The 22438-nt window shown below is 50.2% G+C and overlaps 1 protein-coding gene across 1 annotated transcript in view; it reads right to left on the bottom strand.

Annotated features, from left to right (window-relative positions):
- The window catches only part of TOMM22 (translocase of outer mitochondrial membrane 22), a 48693-nt gene extending 27150 nt beyond the window's left edge, over window positions 1–21543 (bottom strand). The window contains exons 1-2 of the mRNA XM_086963346.1: window positions 21337–21543; window positions 13874–13992 (exon numbers count right to left, since the gene is read on the bottom strand). Coding sequence (XP_086819472.1) covers window positions 13874–13992; window positions 21337–21435 — 218 coding nt within the window. The 5' untranslated portion in view covers window positions 21436–21543. The remainder of the gene's footprint in view (window positions 1–13873; window positions 13993–21336) is intronic.
- Between the last annotated feature and the right edge of the window lie 895 nt (window positions 21544–22438).

The raw sequence follows: 22438 nt of genomic DNA, 5'->3' as shown, positions 1-22438 counted from the left end.
AATCAAGGAAGGCAGATGGAAGAGAGATAGGATAGAAATTAGGAACGGCGGGAGAAATAGGGGGAGCGGGGGAAGAAGAGAGGAGTGCGCAGAGAAGGAAGGCGCGTTAGTGCAGGTTGGGGAGGAACGGAGGGCGGAAGCAGGGAAATAAAACAAGTGGATGAGTGAAAGACAGAGGCGACTAGAAGGCCGGGCCCGGCTTCCCTCTCACTAATGGCGCAATTAATCATTTTCGCAGAATTTTAATCCTCAGCAGAATAACACACAATCCACCTTTTTCCTAGAAAAAAATGCAAATGACCCTTGAATAAATCCACAGAAAAAAAAGAAGAAAAAAGCCAAAAGTCCGCAAACGTAAGTTCTTCGAAAGTCGCAACATCCCTGCAGTCCGATGTCCTGATGTCGGATCCCAAGAGGGCGCGGCCGCCTTGGAGAGGTCACGCATTTCATCCTGAGTCGACGAGAGGCGGAGCAGGGGCCCAGGAAGGGCGCTGGAGGAAGACGGGGGACGAGTGGAGGAAGGGGTCCAGGCTGGGTGAAGGCAGGCCGGGGAAGGGACGGGCTGGAGCCGCCGTCCCGCCTGCTCCAGCTGTCTGCGCCTCGCCCCGGACGCGGCCTTATAGCGGCGCCATCAGCCTCTCTCCTCCTCCATCCCAACCTTTTAATTGATTTGTAATAATTAAGTTGCCTTTGTATCGATGTCTCTCCCTTGGAAAAAAACTAAGACTTCCAAATGACAGGAAAGAACAGAGAACAGGCCCTGGCAAATGGAAGCAGACTGGGCCTCGGGGATAGGGAGGCCTGGGGCAATAACAGAAATTAGAGAAAAGAAAGAGAAAAGAGCAGAAATACAAAGGAGAAAGGGTGCGAAGGCAGAGTGTGTGGCACAATAAAACGAGATAGAAACCGGAGACTGAAAGGAAACAATGGAGACCAAAACCGAGGTAAACAGAGACAGGAAAAGACAGGAAATAGAAAACACAAGCGGCGCGACGTGAGCTGTCTACGGTACAAGCTCATGCGCGTGACCAAATCCCAAAGCAAGCGTCGACGCGCGCGACCAAATCCCAAGGCACGCGTCTGAATCAGACTGCCATGCTTCTGAATCTGCGCGTGGCCATCTCTTGTCTCCACTCGTGGTCGACTGAGCTGACAGCTATAGTTTCACGGCGAGAGCGCGCTTCGCGCTTTCGCCAGGGCGAGACCTAAAAATAGCTGTGATTAAAGCCCATAGAGTAGATACAGCATGCCTCAAAGAGACTACGCATGCGCTGCCTAGGCGAGACCTAAAAACAGCCTTACTGTTAGCTTTTCCAAAAACCTTCTTTTCCAATGGGAACCGTCAAGAATAGAAGTAGACGATGGGGGGACAAGCCAGGAGCCAGGAGACCCTTACCTGCACGCCAGCACACGCCTGCACACAGCGCCAGTCCCTGGGTGGGGAACGCTGTAAGTCTCGCCGCCATCACTCCAGCAGTGCGGCTGGAGACTACAGCTCCCAGCGGGCTCAGTGCGCACTTCCGGTTTCCCGCTGTCTTCGCGCCCGGAGGCGCTACAAAGGCCAGGCTCTCCCTCGGTGGAGCGGGGGACAAGCCAGGAGCCAGGAGACCCTTACCTGCACGCCAGCACACGCCTGCACACAGCGCCAGTCCCTGGGTGGGGAACGCTGTAAGTCTCGCCGCCATCACTCCAGCAGTGCGGCTGGAGACTACAGCTCCCAGCGGGCTCAGTGCGCACTTCCGGTTTCCCGCTGTCTTCGCGCCCGGAGGCGCTACAAAGGCCAGGCTCTCAATCCGCGTCGCGGGACGCGCGCGGGCAGCGCCGGGCGGAGCCCGGGCAGAGGGCGGGCCGTCTGTGGCCGTCCGGGGCAGGAGGAGGCAGTGCAGGGCCACCCCATTTTCATCTACCGTACCGGTTTCAACCTGTGGTACCGCATCTCAGCATGTCTACACGCTCCGGTAAGGCCTTGAGGGGTTGCGGGGAGAGTGCCCCCGGGGGTGCTATGTTTGGCTCTATGGACAAATTCCTGACAAGGGTGGCGGCTGTCATAGACAATGAACTTGCCATATCCGAACGGCGCCTTTCACTTGACTTCCCTCTTGCTAAAAGTCCATCGCCAGCAATAATGTTGTCCCCTCTAAATCCTACTTCCCCTGCACCTTTGCTTGGGGATTTACCTGGGGATTCCCTTATTGCACCTCCAATGGGTGGTTTAGAGGGGTTCGAAAGCTCACTGATTGGTGTCCACAGTACCAGTCCATGTACTGTGCTTGTGGATCCATGCAATGAGCTCTCTTTAGTAGGCTCACCCGGCATACAGTCCCTACACTGCCCTGAGGTTCCTGCTCCCGTCTCACAAGCTCCGACTAAAAAGCAACCCATCCAGGAGCCTATCAAAAGGAAGGGGAAAAGGGCAATTTACACTAGAAAGGGTTGCCCATCTAAGACCACTAACCATCCCAGGTACCCGCCCCTGAGGGGTCCTCCCCCCCAGAGCAACGCAGGACCGGTATCCACAGGGACAGCCATTTGCGCTCCGGCTGTCATTGATACAGTACCACCTTTCTTGTCGGCCCCACTAACGCCTGTTCACGTGGGTCACTCTATGGAGGCGTTTGAGAAGATGGTCAAGTCTCTTGTGTTGCCACTTACAGACCAGATCAAGAGGTTGGGGGAAAGGCTTGACTGCTTTGAGCAGGCTACTAGGGACAATTTCTTTGCCCTAAAGACCCTTCTCAAGCACCAGCAAAAATCCAGTAAGGATAGGACGGATAGGTTAGATGAGTCCAATAGGATAGAGGTCCCAGTGATACCCCCCCTGGGAGACCAACTGATGCAGCCGCCCAAGCACCCTGCACCTGGGAATACGATCTTGGCTGCTCCAAAGGTCAGTCTTAGACAGATAAAGCCGAAGGCTCCAACTTGTGTTGCCCACGTGCATGCTACCCTTCCCCCAGCAGCAATATCCCCGGTGGCTACCCAGGCCCCAAGGCAACACAAGAAGGGAGGGACGGGCCCTACTTCGCAACCTGGGGTTGTCATATCTGATGCAACTAGTGGTGTCGCATCAACTCCCAAGGTTGCATCTATTCCCGTCCCACCTACAAATCGGCTCCCTTTGGGTCCTCCTCAGAACAGTAGACGTAAGTGCCCCCCAGTTAACCTCCCCCCTGAGTGCCACCCGTATGTTGTCATCCTTACGAAAGTCCCCCCTATTGGGAGTACCCAGCGGGAAAACCATCAGGCACTAAAGAATAAGATCATCCACTGGCTGAAAGCCAACAGGCCCTTGCCTGCGGGAGTGGATGGAATTATTCTTGGTGTACGCAGGGTGGGTTGGATTGGACACGGGAAAAAAATCGCTTGAAGGGGATTGTGTGGTTGTAAATTTCCAAGATGCTAGGGTTGCCCAATTTATATGCTCCCAAGGTCAACCCACGGCTGGTTCAGGTATCGACATAGTCGATTTGACATTTTTTTACCCACGGTCTATTATGACCACCCCCTCCATCCACCTTGGACAACCCTCCTTCATGGGCAGCCCAGGGGGCCAATTTCTGATGGAAAATACTGCCCACGGCCCTTTGACCCCGGGAGTTCTTTCTCAGCAGCTATGCCCAGCTCCAGTGATACCAAACTGGGGACCTGGGAGTTGTTGACTCAGTTATACTCCGGGGGAGGATGTTGTGGCCCCAGGCTTTGTCGCTGGGTCAACACCATACCACAGATCCAATGGCTCCTCCTCCCCACTGCAGACTCTGGCTACGGCCGGGTCTGTAGAGAGGAAGGGGGAGACTGGGACTTCCCATAATTCTCCGCCTGGTCCCCTTGATGTGGGTTTTGCGGACTTGTCACCCCCTGTTGAGGATTGTAGCATTGCAGCTGTAACGGACCCCCAGATTAGGGTTTTCAGCTGGAATGTTGCGGGCCTTGAAAGGAAGCTGGCGTTGCCGGATTGGAGCGAGCGTGTGGAGCAATACTCCATTTGCCTGTTCCAGGAAACCTGGAGTCGGGTGCCCCTTCACAAGGCGGGTTATTCCACCCACTTTTTGCCGGCAGCAGAAAGTGCAACTGGTAGGGGCCGTCCCTCTGGCGGTTTGTTAATCTGGGTATCCACCGAACTTAACTGTAGGGTGGAGGAGAAGGACACTAACTGCCCTGACCTCCTAAATATTGTGCTTAGAAATCCCCAGGGCAGAGTCATTCTAAACATTTTTAACATTTATGCCCGTGGCACTAAGGGGGGAAGAGAATCCCCAGTTATAGCTTGCTTGGAAGCGCAACTCCGCTCATCCCCATACAGGTCTTGTACACTGTTGGCAGGTGATCTGAACTGCACTTTCGAGCCTCTGGATCTGGACATCCTAGCAGATCAAGAGGATCTTGATAATGGGTGGGGGATTCCTCACCTCGAGCTTGGCCCTGTTAAAAAGTGGACAGAAGTGGCCCTCCAGATCAACTCCTTAGTTATGGAGTTTGGGCTTAGAGCTGCCAATGGTAGAACCAGGTCCGACAAAGTAGGGGCGCACACCTATAACAGGCCAGGACACACGTCACGGATTGATTATTTCCTCCTTGACATACACCTGTGGGGCATGGTGGAGGACATGGTAGTTTTACCTTCTGTGGAGAGTGACCACAATCTCCTGTCCCTCACCCTCTCCCACAGGTGCGTCAACAGCACCGTGAGTGGTTCTCCCTGCAACCCCGCTCCAGACCTGTCAGTGGTCACGAACTGTGGGCGAAGGCTAAAGTGGGCAAAGCTGGCTCTTTCGGAGGAGAAAACCCTCTGCGATTAGGCAGCTTCTGGTTTCAGCCCTGGCCAATCTTGACTGCCAAGAGGAAGGGCTGATGGAGGTGGCACCTAGGTTTTGTGTCATAATTCAGGCCATTGGCGACCTCTTTGTAGTCCCAGCCCACCCGAGCGGAAGGAAACCCAGCCTACGACCGGGTCAGGGCTGGTACAACCAAAAGTGTAGGGAGGCGAAATCACTTCTTATCGAGGCAGTCAAGTCCAAATTGCTGCTTAGGACTAGGGAGGCCAGGAGACACTACACACTCTGCCAGAAAAATGCTAGGAAGGAATGGGAGGACAACTTCTGGCAGGACCTCCTGGCTGCCAGTCGAGGGAAAGATGCTAAAGGTTTTTGGGACATGGTGGGCAAAAGGAATCGTCCCGACGATTCCCGGAGGACTTGTGCGATCAATGCCCTGACTTGGTTTTCCCATTTCCAAAATCTTTACTCTCCTGTTGAAGGCCCCCTTAATGATCCCTTTAAAATCCCAGCCTTTACTTTAGACCGTGACCTGGATCTGTTTTCCCCCCTTGATGTAACAAAGCAGATCAAAACCTTGGTCCCCTTGAAAGCTGCTGGCCCGGATGGCCTACCGGGGGACATCCTCCGCGCTTACCCGGAAGAATGGGGGGCTCTAATCTCTGCACTCCTCAATGCAATCATGGGGGGAGGGCTTGTGCCTGACTCCTGGAGAGGTGCGGAGGTGGTCCCCATTTTTAAAAAGGGCAGTCGGGAGTTACCCGGGAACTATAGGCCTATAAGCCTAATAGACTCCAGCCAGAAATTGGCCGGGAAAACCATCTTGGGGAGAATTACTCAATGGGTGGACGACAATCACATTCTGTCCGACATGCAGGCTGGGTTCCGTTCAGGTACAGGAACTATTGAACAGGCCTTTAGGCTTCTGTTGTTACACTGGAAGGTGGTGGTGCTGGGCAAAGGCAGTCTCTATCTGGCCTTTATTGACCTTAAGACTGCCTTTGACCTGGTACCAAGGGAGGAACTTTGGAGGGTGCTTCATGGTTTAGGGATGCCCCCGTACCTATTGAACCTCCTCATTAACCTGCACACCAACACCTATGCCCAGGTTAGATGGGGGCTGAATGGGGAAAAGACCGATAAAATCAGGGTCGAGAGGGGAGTAAGACAGGGCTGTGTTTTGGCCCCTACCTTATTCTCCCTCTATATTAACGGGGTGGTAGATCATCTACTGGGCGAACCATCAGACGCTCCCAGCCTGGGTGGAGTAAAAATTCCAACTCTGTTGTTCGCCGACGACACCCTCCTCATCTCCAAAACCCCCCAAGGTTTACAGTCTTTGCTGAACCGCTTCCAGGATTTCTGTACCACTAAAGGCCTCGTCATTAACATAGACAAGACCAAGTACCTAGTCATGCACCCACCCCGCAAACTTGGTCCCCCTCCAATTCTGAACTCCATACCTCTAGAAAGAGTGGCGGAATTTGATTATCTGGGGATCCGTCTTAATGATGCAATGAGCTGGACTGCCCACATCGATAAAATGACTCTGGCCCACAAAAGGGTGGGGGGCGCCCTTCTTAAGGAGTACAATAACTCCTCAAAACATTGTGTTGCACCCATACTGGAGATTTACAAAGCTCGTGCAGTCCCTGCTTCTCTTTATGGATCGGAACTGTGGGGCTTGGGCAAAGTCGACTCACTGAGTAAGGCCGAAAATAAATTTATCAAGGACCTTCTTGCTATTCCATCGAGCAGCCCGACCATCCCAATGCTCTTGGACACTGGCTGTAAAGCCATAAGGGACCAGGCTCGGCTTCGCCCCCTTCTGCTCTGGGCACGCTTGTGGAGGGTCCCGGAGCTACAATCGTATGCCAATGGGCTGGCAGAAGTAATGCATGCTGATGGTTGGAGTAGCATCAAATGGCTGAAGGACATAAAGCATCTTTTAGGGGAATTGGGTTTGGCCTCCTGCTGGCATAGTCACTCCGCTCCACCAAAGAAGATTCTAAAAAAACTTTTCTGGGAGTGGGTTGACGTGAAGCGCTCTAGTAGCCAGCAGCATTGCAAAACCACCGCAGCTTTCCTATTGTTCAAAGACGTTGTCCTGTATGAGCCATATATGGATATTATAACAGTTGCTTTGGATAGGTCCTTGTTCATTAAATTTCGGCTAGGAACCTTGCCCTTGGCGGATCTCTGTTCAAGGTGGAATAAAGCCCAACCCACCTCACGCTTTTGTGCCTCTTGTCCGGACAAACCAGAGACGGTGCCACACTTCCTTTTCGAATGCCCGGACTATGGTCGCCCCAGATCACGTTGGCTTGGCCCCATTTGCAGAGAAATGGGGACTCGTCAGCACTCTGTTGCCCTCCGGATTCTTTTAACTAACACAGCCCCTCCTATTGTTTGTGCTGTTGCAAAATTTTTAAAATGGGCTTGGTTGATAAGACTTAGAAGACTGTCCATAACAATTTAATTCCTTTTTATCTAATTTATGCTGACATACCGTGTTTTAATTATCATTCCATTTGTACAGTCTGACTTATTTCGACATGCTGTTTTTATCTTTTTGTACTGCTTTTATGATATGTGCATATCGAAATAAAGCATCAATCAATCAGAAGTAGACGATCATATCTCCAGTGACGGCTGGTGACATTTGAAAGAGGTGAGGCGTAGAATTAGTGGTGGAGCACACCGCCTTTTGACATGCGACACACAACCGTAATCAGGGTTCAGCGGGCCCTCAAGACTTTGGGTAGCGGTGCCACTACACCTGCTGCAGCAGTGAAAGCTACCACCTGCTGCACACCTAGCTTTTTAAATGCTACAGACTTGGTGCACTGGAAGTTTGAGTAAACAAATTCCACAAGGTTTACCTGGCGAAATCGATGCAGACCTGGGGCGGTATTTTTGTATTCCATAATCATTAAATGCAAACTCCCTTTTGTGCCCGAACCTGGTTTACTACAGCCCTCAGATTAGTTATTTCATTCAACCGGCTAACAGGTTAACAGTGCTTCTGACCAGAGTTTATGGTGTTGAACCCTAAAAAAAAAAAGTGTAATATTTCATGATGTCATTACCCTTTCAGTACTGGCTGGGAAACCTTTGCTTTTAGTGTATTGCGTTGGAAGAAATGTGTAAAATGCACCATATATCACTATTTGTTTTTCAAAACCGTATATCGAGGAATATCTTTATAACCCATCCTCTTTTCATAAATAGGTAAATGCTTAGAATGTGTCAAAGATCAAAGCAGGAATACAATGAGGTTGATCCCTATGTAATAACGCCTGCCTTATCCTGGCAGACCTGCTCTCCCCAGGAGCTCTCCTTATAATGACTGACAGCGCGCAGTTAGAAGTCCTTTAAAGTGGAGTCTTCCTCAAATTCCCCCGCATGAGGGCTCCTGGAAATGTTCTGTCTGGCGCGGTTAGTGCTCATCAAGCTGCCCATAATAACTACGGTTTGGGGAAGCACATATTTATTTCACAATTATTAGAACTTGTCGATGTCGAAACCTTAATGTTATTAAATTAAAAAACTGGATAAGGGGCTTGCATTGTCTTAATAAATAAAGAGCAGAAGGACGACAAGTGAGAGGATAAGATTATCTCGAGGAAGGGAGGAAAAGGAAGAGACGGAATAGACATGAGCGTTTATATTGGATTGGATGATGTGATTGCTGGGACACCCCCGCGCCGCACGGCCACCAGCTGCTGCGTGTGTTCCCCTCTGCCTGCCTTCTGCCTCGCCGCCGGCCTCGCTGACGCCGTGGTCGCTCCCCTCTGGTTTCCCAGTTGTTTTGCCCTAAATTTGTGCTTGTCTGTTTCTGCCGTCTGCTCGCGTATTTTGCTGTTTTTCCTTGTTTTGCCCGTAATTTGTGCTTGTCTGTTTCTGCCGTCTGCTCGCGTATTTTGCTGTTTTTCCTTGTTTTGCCCGTAATTTGTGCTTGTCTGTTTCTGCCGTCTGCTCGCGTATTTTGCTGTTTTTATTTGTTTTGCCCTAAATTTGTGCCTGTTAATTTCTTTGTATCCCCTGTGCCGTGTCCAGTTTCCTTCCTGATTGGCCGCCTACCTCGCCGCCCTCCGCTCTCGCTTCCCGCCACCGACATTGGCCCCGCCCCTTTTTCTCTTCTGTTCCCTCCCCGCTCCCGCCTCCCAGCTGCTCCGCCCACCCGCGCACTTCGCCTTAAATGGCGACCGTGCGGACGCGCAGCGGTCACGCGCAGCGGGCGCGCCGATTGTGCGCCGAAGGCGCGCCAAAGGTAAGCCCGTCTACGCCCGTCCGCGACCGGATTGCGACCAGCGCCAGGACCCCTGGCCCACGAAGACCCCGACCGACCCGCCTGACGTACTCCGCCGCCACCCTCACCGCTCTCAACACCGGCCGACTCCCAGAATGCCATCAAGCCTCTCCACGACGTACCCACGGACCCTTCAGCTGCCACGCCTGCAAGTTCACCTGCATCCGGACCTGCCTCGCACCAGCACCCACCAAGCCGAACACCAGCAGTACCCACCTCAAGTGCATCCTGCTCAACACCCGCTCCATCCACAGACATGCCATCGAACTCTGGAACCTCCTCGACACCACAGCTCCAGACGTTGCCTTCCTCACGGAGACCTGGATGAACGCCTCTTCAGCTCCCGACATCGCCATCGCCATCCCAGAGGGCTACAAGATCGTCCGGAGGGACCGAAACGCCAACCAGATGGGAGGAGGCATCGCCATCATCCACAGGAGCACCATCCGTCTCACGACCAGCACCGACAACTCCCTGACCACCGCCGAACACCTGCATTTCCAGATCCACACCAACCCGAACACCACCCTCAGAGGCACCCTGATCTACCGACCCCCTGGACCACGCACACAATTCAGCGAGGACATCGCCGACTTCGTCAGCCCACATGCCCTCCCCTCCGCTGACTACATCCTCCTGGGAGACCTCAACTTCCATCTGGAGAACAACAACGACCGCAACACCAGCACCCTGCTCGACAACCTCACCAACCTGGGACTCAAGCAACTGGTGTCCACCCCCACCCACCTCGCCGGACACACACTCGACGCTGTCTTCTCATCCAGCAAGGACATCAACTTCAGCCACACCACAGAGCTTCAATGGACGGACCACAGCTGCGTCCACTTCACCTTCAAGAAAACAACGACCCACCACCACCAGCAACAGACCGCCCGCAGAAGCTGGAACAAGATCACAGCAGACCAGCTCGCCACCTCCCTGAGCCAGCACCCTCCTGCCAGCTCAGCGAACCCCAGCCAGGCCGCCGACAACCTCACGAAGTGGATCAGCAACTGCGCGGACGAACTCGCCCCACTGAGGACCCCGCCCAGCAGACCCGGCAGCAAGAAAGCCCCATGGTTCACCGACGAACTCAAGAGCTCCAAGAAGAACTGCCGAGCCCTCGAGAAAGTCTGGAGAAGGGAACCGACACCGGACAACAGGACCTCCTTCAAACTTGCCACCCGGAAACACCACCAGCTGATCCGCGCCGCCAAGAAAACAGCATTCAAGGACCGGTTGGACAACAACGCACACAACTGCAAGGAACTCTTCAACATCGTCAAAGAGCTTTCCAACCCCAGCGCAGGAAACAACGACATCACCCCATCGCAAGACCTCTGCAACTCCCTGGCTTCATACTTCCACAACAAGATCGCGGACATACACAACAGCTTCAACAACCAACCAACGCACACCATGACCGAACAACCACCCCCCACCACCACCCTCCACGCCTGGACCCCGATCAGCACCGAAGACACCATCCGCACGATGAACTCCATCCACTCCGGATCACCGACCGACCCCTGCCCTCACCACGTCTTCAACAAAGCCGACGCTGTCATCGCACCCCACCTGCGAGACATCATCAACACATCCCTCGACACCACCATCTTCCCCGAGAGCTGGAAACACGCCGAACTCAGCGCCCTACTCAAGAAACCATCAGCGGACCCCACCGACCTCAAGAATTACCGCCCCATCTCGCTCCTCCCGTTTCCAGCCAAAGTCATCGAGAAGACCGTCAACAAGCAGATGGCCGCTTTCCTCGAGACGAACGGATCCCTCGACCCCTCACAGTCCGGCTTCCGAGCCAACCACAGCACCGAGACCGCCCTCATCGCCGCCACCGACGACATCCGAGCCCTGATGGACAATGGAGAAACAGCGGCCCTCATCCTCCTAGACCTCTCCGCGGCATTCGACACGGTCTGCCACCGCACCCTAGTACGGCGCCTCAGCAACGTCGGAATCCAGGACAAGGCGCTGGAGTGGATCACCTCCTTCCTCGACGGGAGAACACAGAGAGTCCGCCTACCACCGTACAAGTCAGAGGCCACCGAAGTCATCTGCGGCGTCCCCCAAGGATCATCTCTGAGCCCCACCCTCTTCAACGTCTACATGAGCCCCCTCGCGGCCATCGTGCGCAAACACAACCTCAGCATAATCTCCTACGCCGACGACACCCAGCTGATCCTCTCCCTGACCAACGACCCCGCCGCCGCCAGAGCCAACCTGCACGAAGGGATGAAAGAGGTAGCCGAGTGGATGACGACCAGCCGCCTGAAACTGAACTCGGACAAGACGGAGGTCCTCATCCTGGGCTCCTCTCCCTCCGCCTGGGACGACTCCTGGTGGCCTCCCGCCCTGGGCACCGCACCCAAACCGACAGACCATGCACGCAACCTGGGCTTCATCCTGGACTCCTCCCTCTCCATGACCAGGCAAGTCAACAACGTCTCCTCGGCATGCTTCAGCATCCTACGCATGCTACGGAAGATCTTCTGGTGGATCCCCACCGAGACCAGGAAGACCGTCACTCAGGCCCTCGTCACCAGCCGACTGGACTACGGCAACGCCCTCTACGCCGGGACCACCGCCAAGCTCCAGAAGAGACTCCAGCGGATCCAGAACGCCTCAGCCAGACTCATCCTCGACATCCCACGAACCAGCCACATCTCCGGACATCTGCGAGACCTTCACTGGCTCCCCGTCAACAAAAGAATCACCTTCCGCCTCCTCACCCACGCACACAAAGCCCTACACGACCAAGGCCCGAGCTACCTCAACAGCCGAGTCAACTTCTACGCTCCCAAACGCCACCTCTGATCAGCCAACCACGCCCTCGCCGCCGTCCCCCGCATCCGAAGAGCGACTACAGGAGGAAGGTCCTTCTCCCACCTGGCCGCCAAGACCTGGAACTCCCTCCCGACCGACCTGCGCCTGACCCAAGACCACCTCTCCTTCAGGAAGAAGCTGAAGACCTGGCTGTTCGAGCAGTAGCGGCTCCCCCCCCCCCCCCAGCGCCTTGAGACCCCACGGGTATGTAGCGCGCTTTAGAAGTGTCACTGATTGATTGATTGCTCAACCAAAAATAAATAATAATAATGAACTCACCGGGGCCCAAAGAACGGAGGAGAACCCTCTGCGCGTTTAGGGCGCGCTGGGTATCAGGGCTGTCTGTGGTGAAGCTCCCCTGGCGCGGAAGTGCAGAGCCAAAACTTTCCATTCAAATGCGCTGACTCGGTTTCGAGAAATTGTCGTTTTTAACCAAGAATTGGCACACCAAAGCCCGCAAATGACCAACACTGCTCTGAACCTGCGGCAAAGTTTCAGGTGCCTCGCTAGGGCTAGGAAGTAGAATATGGAATAAATTAAATGCAATGCAATATGGGCACGTGCTGCTTAGCACATAGAACAGCCGCGCTGTGTGTGCACTATAGTCGCCTTTGCGGAAGAGGAAGCAATACGTCCGAAGCGCAGGCCCCCACATCTGTGCGTTAATTTCGATCACGCAGAACAGTGCACAATGTCCGTCAATTGATTTATTCTTAGTGCAAGCAGCTAAGCGTGTGCTATATTTTCAGCCAGTTCACTTGCATGCAGTACAGGACGCTATGTCTGTGCACCATGAAGCCCCCCTCAAATAGTAAAAGAATATATCTACACACGGATCATAGTCATGGAATTCACGGCGCTACATCCATGTAATCAGGGCCCAATACTTTTTGAATGAGATGACCGCTCCTACATGGCGCTATAATTTAGCAGTCTGGGCACTATCTACGCAGGATAAAGATATACATTTTAAGAGGAAAAGCAACGGTCCAAAATAAATAAAATAATTAAATACAATAGAAAACTAAACTTAGCTTACCAGGATGAGGCATGTCCTCCGCCGGCGGCCGGTCCCGTGTCACAGCACGTCTCACTCAGAGTCCAACGTGACAAATCATTGGCAGGATACCGCCCCCAGTCGCATCCAGGCCTTTTGAAAGGGCATGGGGCGACTGTACGTCACCACCCGAAGAGGAGCCTATATGCAGACTTCTGCACTACACTAGGCATGCATGCCTAATGTTATGCCAATGGACTGGCCGTGCTAAATAAAAAGCGCCCCTGGCTTGCAGTTGCGCAGTAGGAGTCCACTTCTGGACTCCTGCTGCTCCCGCCTGCGTGCATGCACGGTGTGTGACACATGCGCACTTGAGGCTGTGAAGCAGCTGCCAGCACAGGCCGGAAATGTAAACTGACGAGAATTGTGTCTGCTTACATTTCTTGCTGCCTGCAACGTACGTTACAGTTTGTCTTGATTGTGAGAAGTGGGGTGCTGCCCCAACGCCCCTAATGGACCAGCCGCCACTGCATATCTCAAGGAGAAGGGAGCTCACTCTGCCTCATTGTAGTTTATCAGCTTATTTAGGCAAAAAGATGACCTGTTAGGAGCAGACTTAGAAAATAGTCTCTGCACCACCATTATTTACCAAACTGTCATTAAATACTAAATCCGGAACAGGTCTTTAATTGCTGCAGTGAGGTGAACTCTCATAGTACAAATGTGCCTGATAGCATATTAAAATAGTAACTTCTGTTGGAGTGCCTGTTTCGTACACCAAAAAAACAACACCAGCCAGAACTGTTTTAAACTCGCACCTAGCACCCAGAGAATATATATACAAGTCATCCCAGACTTGAAAGGCCTAAGTATTATATAAAGCGAATCTTAAATCTAAATGTATGTGATAAACCATAATAAATGTCATTCCCTGTGATCCCTCCTTACCTGTACATTTTCTTTGCTGCTGCGACTGAGAACTCACAGGTGACGCCGGCAACAGAACGCAGGCTTTCAGGAAACATCTCGGTCAGTCCCCAGAGTCTCTCAGACAAAGTTTCGTCAAGCTGAGCAGAGAGAAGAAGTTTTGAGTAAGAACTAACATTCCTGGCACAGGTTTTCCATTGAGAAACTATTAACTGTGAACATGTAATGCAACTCGTAGCTGTTGCCTTGGTGCTTTGAAAATGTCTTACTAGCACCCCACTTAGCAACCTTCATTTTATTGACTTCTGCAGGATTAAAAAGTGAAGTCTGTCCAATTGAGATTTGAATCTTTGACTTGAGATTAGACCCTGTGACATTAAGGACAAACACTCATCTCTCTTCAGTAGGCAAATTAACTCACTTAGCTATTTTACCGAGAGCATAAGCAGCTGCCTACGCATATGTTTAGAGCAGGAACATTAACAATCTAAGAAATGTTATTAGGATGGGATACGGTTACCGTTTGTTGTTCAGGGATATGTACACCAGGCACGTAAATAATCGCTGCTACCTTGAGAGGAATAGGACCCCGTTACCGGATGATGGCAGACAGATGTTGAAGTGTTGTATAAACAAATGTGCTCTAATAATGTGATTATCACCAAGTTCTGTGCAAAGTGTCCAGCAGCTAAACTAATCATAGGGTTGCATTGGATAAATTAGAAGTCAGGACCTGTAAGCTGACCACCGAAGGTCTATGAGCAAACCCCTCCTGCCCCCAGCTGTGTTATTGGAATTGGTGAGCTGTCAGTGACCCATAAATACCTGCTTTTTCTGAAGAGAAACAAGGGTACCCGCAAGGTAAATAAGGACCTTGGGTATCAGTTATATATTGGAATAATGGTTCTTATATAGTGCAAGAATGAGAAGGATAAATATAGACTGAAATCAGTGCTATATTTGGAGTGTCCAGTCGGACTATCAATTTAATGAAACAATATGTTTCGGGAGAATACTGTGAACAACACAACAATATATCTCAGATCTTTTTCAGGATAGCTTGATTCCAGTGGCACAGTGAGCCCAGGACCCACATCTGGGCATACCTGGCGCACTTAGGGCGAGAAAGCAAAAGAGACACAATTGAGGGAGGAAATGCAGAACAAATGAAAACATTCACCCCCAGTCAAGAGATCTGGGTTATAGCCATCATTCTTTTGCTCACCATGCCACCCCAGTTTAGACCTGGCAAATCAGTCTTGACCCTGTGCCTCATGGGAACAGTCCAGCCCGAACTGCAGAACCAGGTCCGCCCTGGACCGGAACCAAGCATCCTAGGACTGGTTTCGGGGTTTCACCCCTCTCCAGCCAGGATAGCTTGATCCAAGAGGAATTTTCCTGGACTTCACGACCTATTGTGCATTGCCACGCTTAAGAATTCCCATTGTATCAATTATCTTTGTACCCGTCCACAACAACCCCTTCTTAAGATCGTTTCATGGTGCGCAGCTCCGGAACTCCTGGACCGTCCCTAACCTCTGGATCTTGGTTTTCTCACTATGCAAGGCAATTTCTATACTCAGGCTGGTACTAATTTCTGTCCTGATGATGATCCTCTTATCGCTTTGAAAGGATTGAAACGTCGTCGACCCATGTAAACAGCTTGCACATGAATCCACTGTGTTAAAAGAAGTGCATTAACTGTTTGTACTAAGCTTGCCACAATTTACATTCGACAAGCTACCCTTGTCTTGCCTGAAATGTCTTTTTAGGTCGAGCTGGTGTAAGCAGCGCGAAGCGCTGCGTCAAGCGAAGCCTCTATTGTTATCCACTTGCTGGGAATGTAGGACAGGGGATGGGCACGCGCAGGGCCGTCTGCGATTTCAGCATGTGTGCCCGCACGTTCACCCACAGGCTGTGCACATCTCCTGTCCCAGTTCCAAAGCAAGTCAGCCTCTCACAATCGCACACACAAACACACACACAGCCATGCGCGCACACACAGCCACGCACACACAGCCCCACTCACCGGGCTCTTTTTTCCCTGCGCTGCTACAGGCTCCGTCACTCCGCCGTATCACCTGGCACACGCGGGCTTCCCTCACTCATGGGAGCACCGCACTTGCATCGGCTGCCTCAGCCGCCACTTATGCTCCTCCTTACGTCTGCTGGCACATGCGGGGTCTCCCTCAGGCATGGGAGCCCTGCGGGGTCTCCCTCAGGCATGGGAGCAACACTGCTCCTGTCACGGGGCGGAAGTCCCGCCCCACGACAGGCGTGACGCTCCCGAACTTCCGCTTTTCGGGCCGGCGGTGGAAGCCCAGTGATGTTTGTGTTTTGCACATGATGTCACTCTTGCCATGTCTGATCGTAAATAAATTAAAACGTTTGTGTGAAATATTAGGGCACGCATATCCAATCCAAGTGGTATAAGAAAAAGGATGATACCTAATTATAAGGGAATCTAGTGGAGGGAATAGGTCTTCCAGGCCTCAGATCCCTTTATTGAAGAGTTGTACCCTGACTTCATGGTAGCCGAGCTCTCCAAAGTACCCATGTCGGGACGATTTAAGGACAGGGCGGGCCTTGCCAGATGGTGTGTGACTTGTACCGCTACTGCAAGTTCCTTGCTCAGAAGCAACACAGCAAAGCATTTTATGTTTTCGCTTATGTAAATCTCTGAATGTGCACAGTTTATTCAGTTGTGCAGTTTTAAACGCCCCCAGCGATTCCCTGCTGTTTATTTGTTTCAGCACATCAGTGTCAGCTGATGTCTGCTGGCAGCGTCTAAGAAGGAATCCGATCACAATACCGGCGCTTCACAGTGTTTTACTTGTGTACCTGCGGTGCTCCCCTTGTGCCTCCCCCTCACCCAACAATGCTCGCAGGCCCCTTCCCTTGTCTTCCTTTAATCTCCCCGTGCATCCCCCTCACCCCTCCCACCTCACCACCCCTACAAGGCCAAGTGTCCTCTGTTCAAACAGTGTTTATGTTGTGAAGGGCCGCAGCCTCTGCTCTTTCCCTGAATATCTACTATGCTGTCTGTGACTTCCTCTGACCTCACCCTTCAACCTCCATCTGGGAGACGGAAATACTGCTTTTGCAATAACTTAATGGAAGGTACTTTCTAAATATAATAGGTAACATCTATTTGATTTTAAAGCAAAATAATTAAAAATGTTATCATTTACTGTGCTCACACCGCGTCAGCAGTTTAAAAGGATGGCTAAATTGGGTTTTGTGACAATAATGTGTTGTTTTCTATAAAAACCTAGGCTCGTCATTTTTTTTGGCACAACTTTAAAATATTTGCAATATTGCATGAAAATGGGTGAATATTTTCAGGTGTACGTTGTTTTTTTACGTAAAATCTGTGACTGCGTTCATTTATATTTAACTTGCAGACAGTTGTCCTCATATGTCAGAAACAGTAATTTTGATAATTTTCAACAAAGTGGATGATTTTGTATAATTTGGATGTTTCAGTGTGTGCATCTGGTGCATTTGTATTAGCATGTGCATTCCTTGTGTCCCGGTCTCCATCCTGTGCTTGCAACCAGCATGTCTTGGTATTGGACTCCGATATGTATGTGCCCTGGGTGTTACCGTCTTACATTGAATGTGTTAGTTAACAGTGTGGACTCAGTATATGTGCCACGTGTGTGTTACTATCACCATCTTGTGTGTGGCACTGTCATTGCCTTGTGTGTGTCGTTATAATGGCTATGTGTGCCACCATTTCTCCAGTCAAGGATTTTCCTTTAACCAGTAATTTCTTTCAGGCATGTTACCTTAGTTGGTTTATTGGAGTCAAACCAATCATATCCTAGCCACAATGCACCAATTTGTTTAATTAAATATCTGCACTGAAAACCTGTTGTCCAGATGACATGAATTCATCTGGTCACCCCAAACTTGATAATTACACCATGTCTTTGGCAGTATGTGCATGCATACTGAGGCTTTCTGCACTAATTGTTTATTTGTGTATGTGTAATTACTGTGCAGACTCCGGATTTGCTATTTTCTATACACCCTGGTAGAGTTCTATGCATGGCTTCCCCTCAGGGACAGTTTGTGTGCTCCTCTGCAATTCTGGTTTTGGTCTTTCCTCGCTATCTGCTGCTTGCCCATACACATCCCTGCCCCCCCTTCTCTATGTTACTCTTCCAACCAAATGCTTCCCCCCCCCCCCCATTTGTTTATATCCCCAACACCGGGCTCATCCATCGCTGCTTCCTCTGAGCCTCTTCCCACTGAAAACAAAACAAGCAGTAGCATAGCCAATAGGTCTCGCTTTTGGGACCTTCTAAGTATTTTCTGATGGAGAGATAGAGTCATTTATTAGACCCCCCCCCCTCTCGACTTTCTCTTCATCGCTCCCTCTCCCACTCCCTCTTCCTGCACCTCCTTCCCTCACTCTCTTCTCTCTCTTTATTTCTCTCCCTCTTTCTCCCCTCCTTCCTACCTCCCCTCTCTTCACCCTCTCTCGGCCCTTCCTTCTCTCTCTCTCTCTCTTCCATCCCTCTCCTCCCCCTTCCTTCTCTCTCTCGCCCTCTTGCCTCCCCTCCCTAACTCACTCTCCCTCTCTCCTTTTTCTCTCTCCCTCACCCTTCTCCCTTTCAGTCTCTCCATCTCTCGTATATTCTGTGCTTTTCAGGCACATTTGCGAAATATACTTTTGTGACCTCTGTCACATGAAACTAAGGGGAATTTTCCCTTGTAGTTGCATACTTGATCTAACACGGTTGTTTTCTGTAGTGAGAAGATAAGAGCGCACGTTCCCCGAATGTCTGAGCTGGGTTCCAGGTCTTCCCGGCTGTGATTGGTTGTAAGGTGGATCACAAACAGAGGCAGAAGTTACACAGTGATGTTTCCCATATGCCGTTAAATGAGAAGGGGATGTTGATGAATAAACACGTTACAAATCTGCCCCACTCCAAGCAAATATTCGACAAACGCATTGTTTAAATACATAGGGTAACCTTGGGGAGATACTAAAAAAATACACTATTAGGTAGAACTGAGGCGCACAAACGCTTCAGTGAACAATGCTTTTCACCTCACTCCTTCTAAGGATAACAAGGTAAGGAGGACAGAAGGAAGGTTACTCAATAGGGGAGAAATTAAGACTGCAACTAACACTTTAGAAGCCAGCGGCATAACGAGAGAGCCTTGTTTTAAGGCATGCGTTGTGCCCTGGACTTTGCCTCCCAACAAATCGACTCCTAGCCTCCCTATCTCTCTCTTCTCCGTCTCTCCTTGCCCTGGTGGAGTCTTAATCAAATCTAGCACATCTTTGAAGAGTTGAGTATAGAAGGCTGTCCCCTTTATTTCATCGCTGGGCCTCCTGACCTGAACCCAAGCTAACCCGTAACGGTCACTGCCCCAGACACAGAGTAGCTTCAGCAGAGCCAAATGGACTGCAAGGCTTTCTCCCTCCACTCACGATGAACGGGCCTATTTACAGCAGACGCCGCATAGCTGGGTTTTTCATAAACTAACCCCGCCAGAGTCTGCCACACTGCTTGCGTTGTATTTCTATTGCAGTAGTTCTGTATATCGCAAACAAACCTGGCCGAAAGGCAGCTGCTGATACCACAGCTGTTTCGTCACAGGGCAAGTCTCCAAGTTCACTTCTCTAAAACGTGCATGCACAAACTAAAATCCCAGCTATTTTAGGGCAACACCCTGAACCAACAACCCATCTGAATTGCAGAGGTTTCAATGTTTTGCTGCTGCCTGTTTGACTTACAACATGCTTTCTCTTTCCACAAACTCGATCTTTGTGTTCCTTTATTTTGAGATGCTTTTAGTATTACTTTCACACACACAACCACACGAACACAGCCACACACACACAACCACACACACACAAAACCACACACACACAAAACCACACCTTCAGTGCACACTTTCACTCGACATAGACACCATCAGTCGTCAGTGCACGCTTTCACCGGGCACCTTCACCACCAGCTGTCAGTGCACGCTTCCATCAGGCACACACGCCACCAGACGTCAGTGCACGCTTTCACCAGGCACACACACCACCAGCCGTCAGTGCACGCTTCTATCAGGCACACACACCACCAGACGTCAGTGCACGCTTCCATCAGGCACACACACCACCAGACGTCAGTGCACGCTTCCATCAGGCACACACGCCACCAGACGTCAGTGCACACTTCCACCAGGCACACATACCACCAGCCATCAGTGCACACATCAATTGTTAAAGCATCCACAATTAACTATTGTAGCAATCGCAGTATGGCGCACTTTACTTTTAAAGATATTCGTCTAAAGCGCAGCATGCCACCACTGCTACAAAAATAAACACACATTTTTTTGGCCTACAATTTATAGACTTTTGTTGCAATTGGTGTTGCAAAATTATCAATGCCAATAGCTCAAACTTAATTAATGTGAGAACTATTGCATTGCAAATGCTTGTTTGTTTTGTAAATGTCATGTGTTTTTGTAGGATGCAGGATTGTGTCCCACTATATTGTTGTGTTGTTCACAGTATTCTCCTGTATTTATTGTTTCATTAAATTGATTGTCCGGCTGGACACTCCAAATATAGCACTGATTTCAGTCTATAATTATCCTTCTCATGCTTGCACTATATAAGGACCATTGTTCTAATATATAACCATAAATATCTGCAGTTAGGACATTGACCCCACGACTAGGATTTGAGCAATGCATTAGGCATGTTGGTCTATTACGGTTGAATTATCATATTAACATGGAAACATGTACAGGTTACCCACATATATCTGCTACACATAACTCTTGACCTATTTTACAATGAACCATGTCAAGGATATAGGCAGACATCCAGAGCAGGTCTAATAATTCCCAAAAATTATACTGTGAACAGATATCCGAGATCTGCAGGGGCCGTTTCAGTTTTTCAATTTCTGACTGGCAGATTTGAGTAGAAGTGCCCCACGTCCCGCTTTTTAAAGAGAATTTAGGAAGCACAACCCGAAACTAGTTTTCATGTGCACCTGTGCAGGGTTAGCTAGCAGCACTGACCATGAAGCAATTTAAGTCACATGAAGACTGGCGGGCAGAGTTGCCGTTCATACTCCATGTTATTAGCACAAAAGACCAGTCATGGCACAGTGTTCTGTGCTGAACAAAAATACCGTATCTCTTTAGCTCTGGTGGAATCAGAGGCATACATTAGTTATATAGTAGTCCTACGTCTGTATCAGTGGTGAATGCGGGTTATTGGCTTTCAAAATCTGGTAGCGCGTTCAGGGACAGAAAGCTGACCCATGCAGGTTATATAAGATTTGAGAAGCAGGAGCAACAACCACATAATTTGTGTTACAGGGTTGAAATCTGTAGCCCGCAGACATTCACAAACATGAAACAAATGCATTAGCTACATGAGCTGTTCTACTTTGACATATACCAGTGACAGAGAGATCTCTGCAGAAAATGCGAGAACCGTGTGCATTCCCTACCTCGTCATCGTCCTCATCAAGCTCGTCCTCGGGAGGCAGCGCCGCCCGTGGGCTTGGAGTCTCCATTTTAGAGACGGCTGGTGGAAAGATAGCTTCCATTCAAGATCCTGGGGTTGCATGCAGCTCAGGGTCAAGGGAAGTACGTCACCGGAAAGTTGATGGGAGCTAGAGTGTAGGTCAGTTTTGGGGCTGCCGCCATCTTGGATTGGTGCGAAGTGGACCCAGGACGTAGATTTGTACAATAGAGAAGCGAATGGCCATCTTGGAATGGTGTAACTCCCAAGTTTTCTTTTCCGGTTTTAAAATACAGTTCAGTAATGAATTATTGTCATGACCAAATAACTCTTTAATTGTGTGTAGCGGTAGAACAATTCAATGTGTGTCATTTCAAATCGCGAATTTACTGACATCGGAAGGACGAAAGGAGGCTTAGTTGGTCGTGCTGAGATACTTCCATGAGACTTATGCAGGCGACTCGCATCTATCAGTAGTATCCACTAACTCATTGAACCATTTTGCCTTGCCAAAGCTTGGCTGTTTGCATTTTCCTTGTACATTCAATGAGGTTTAAACTGGGCCGACCTATTCAGACTAATCTGTGTTCTTCAGTGGCCACAAACAGCAAGTGTGAGAATGGCCTGTGTCACAAGTAGCTGGAAAACATTGGTTTCTTCATAAGCTGTTAAAGCCTGCCGACTAGAATTGACCACTTCTTTCCAGGTCATTACTGGTGTCTGTTTCAAGCCCTGAACTTGTCAGTTACAAATCATTGATTTCAGGTACGTTAGTCTAATTAGTCCAGCTAATTATTATCACTTATTACCTGTACCTTTCGTCCTCTTCGCAGTCATTATGTGTTATGTGAATCCCAGCTAGACAATAACATAGGTGCCAAGTTTTCATGCCGCTTGCGACATTTTCATGGTTTCAGTGTACTTATGAGTGACATTCAACAATGAAATGTGTGACATTTAGAATAACAATTTCTCACGAGTAAATCCAAGCAAGGAAGTCCATGGAAAGAGATAAATATAGGAAATTACACCATTTTGACCAATGAGAAGCTCTAAGAAGATCTGCTGCAAAAACCCTAAATTGAAGG

This window comes from Lissotriton vulgaris, chromosome 1_1, assembly GCF_964263255.1.
Source record: "Lissotriton vulgaris chromosome 1_1, aLisVul1.2, whole genome shotgun sequence".
In the NCBI taxonomy this organism is placed as follows: Eukaryota; Metazoa; Chordata; class Amphibia; order Caudata; family Salamandridae; genus Lissotriton; species Lissotriton vulgaris.
The sequence above is the reverse complement of the archived record's forward strand: the minus strand, read 5'-3'. Positions and strand labels throughout refer to the sequence as shown.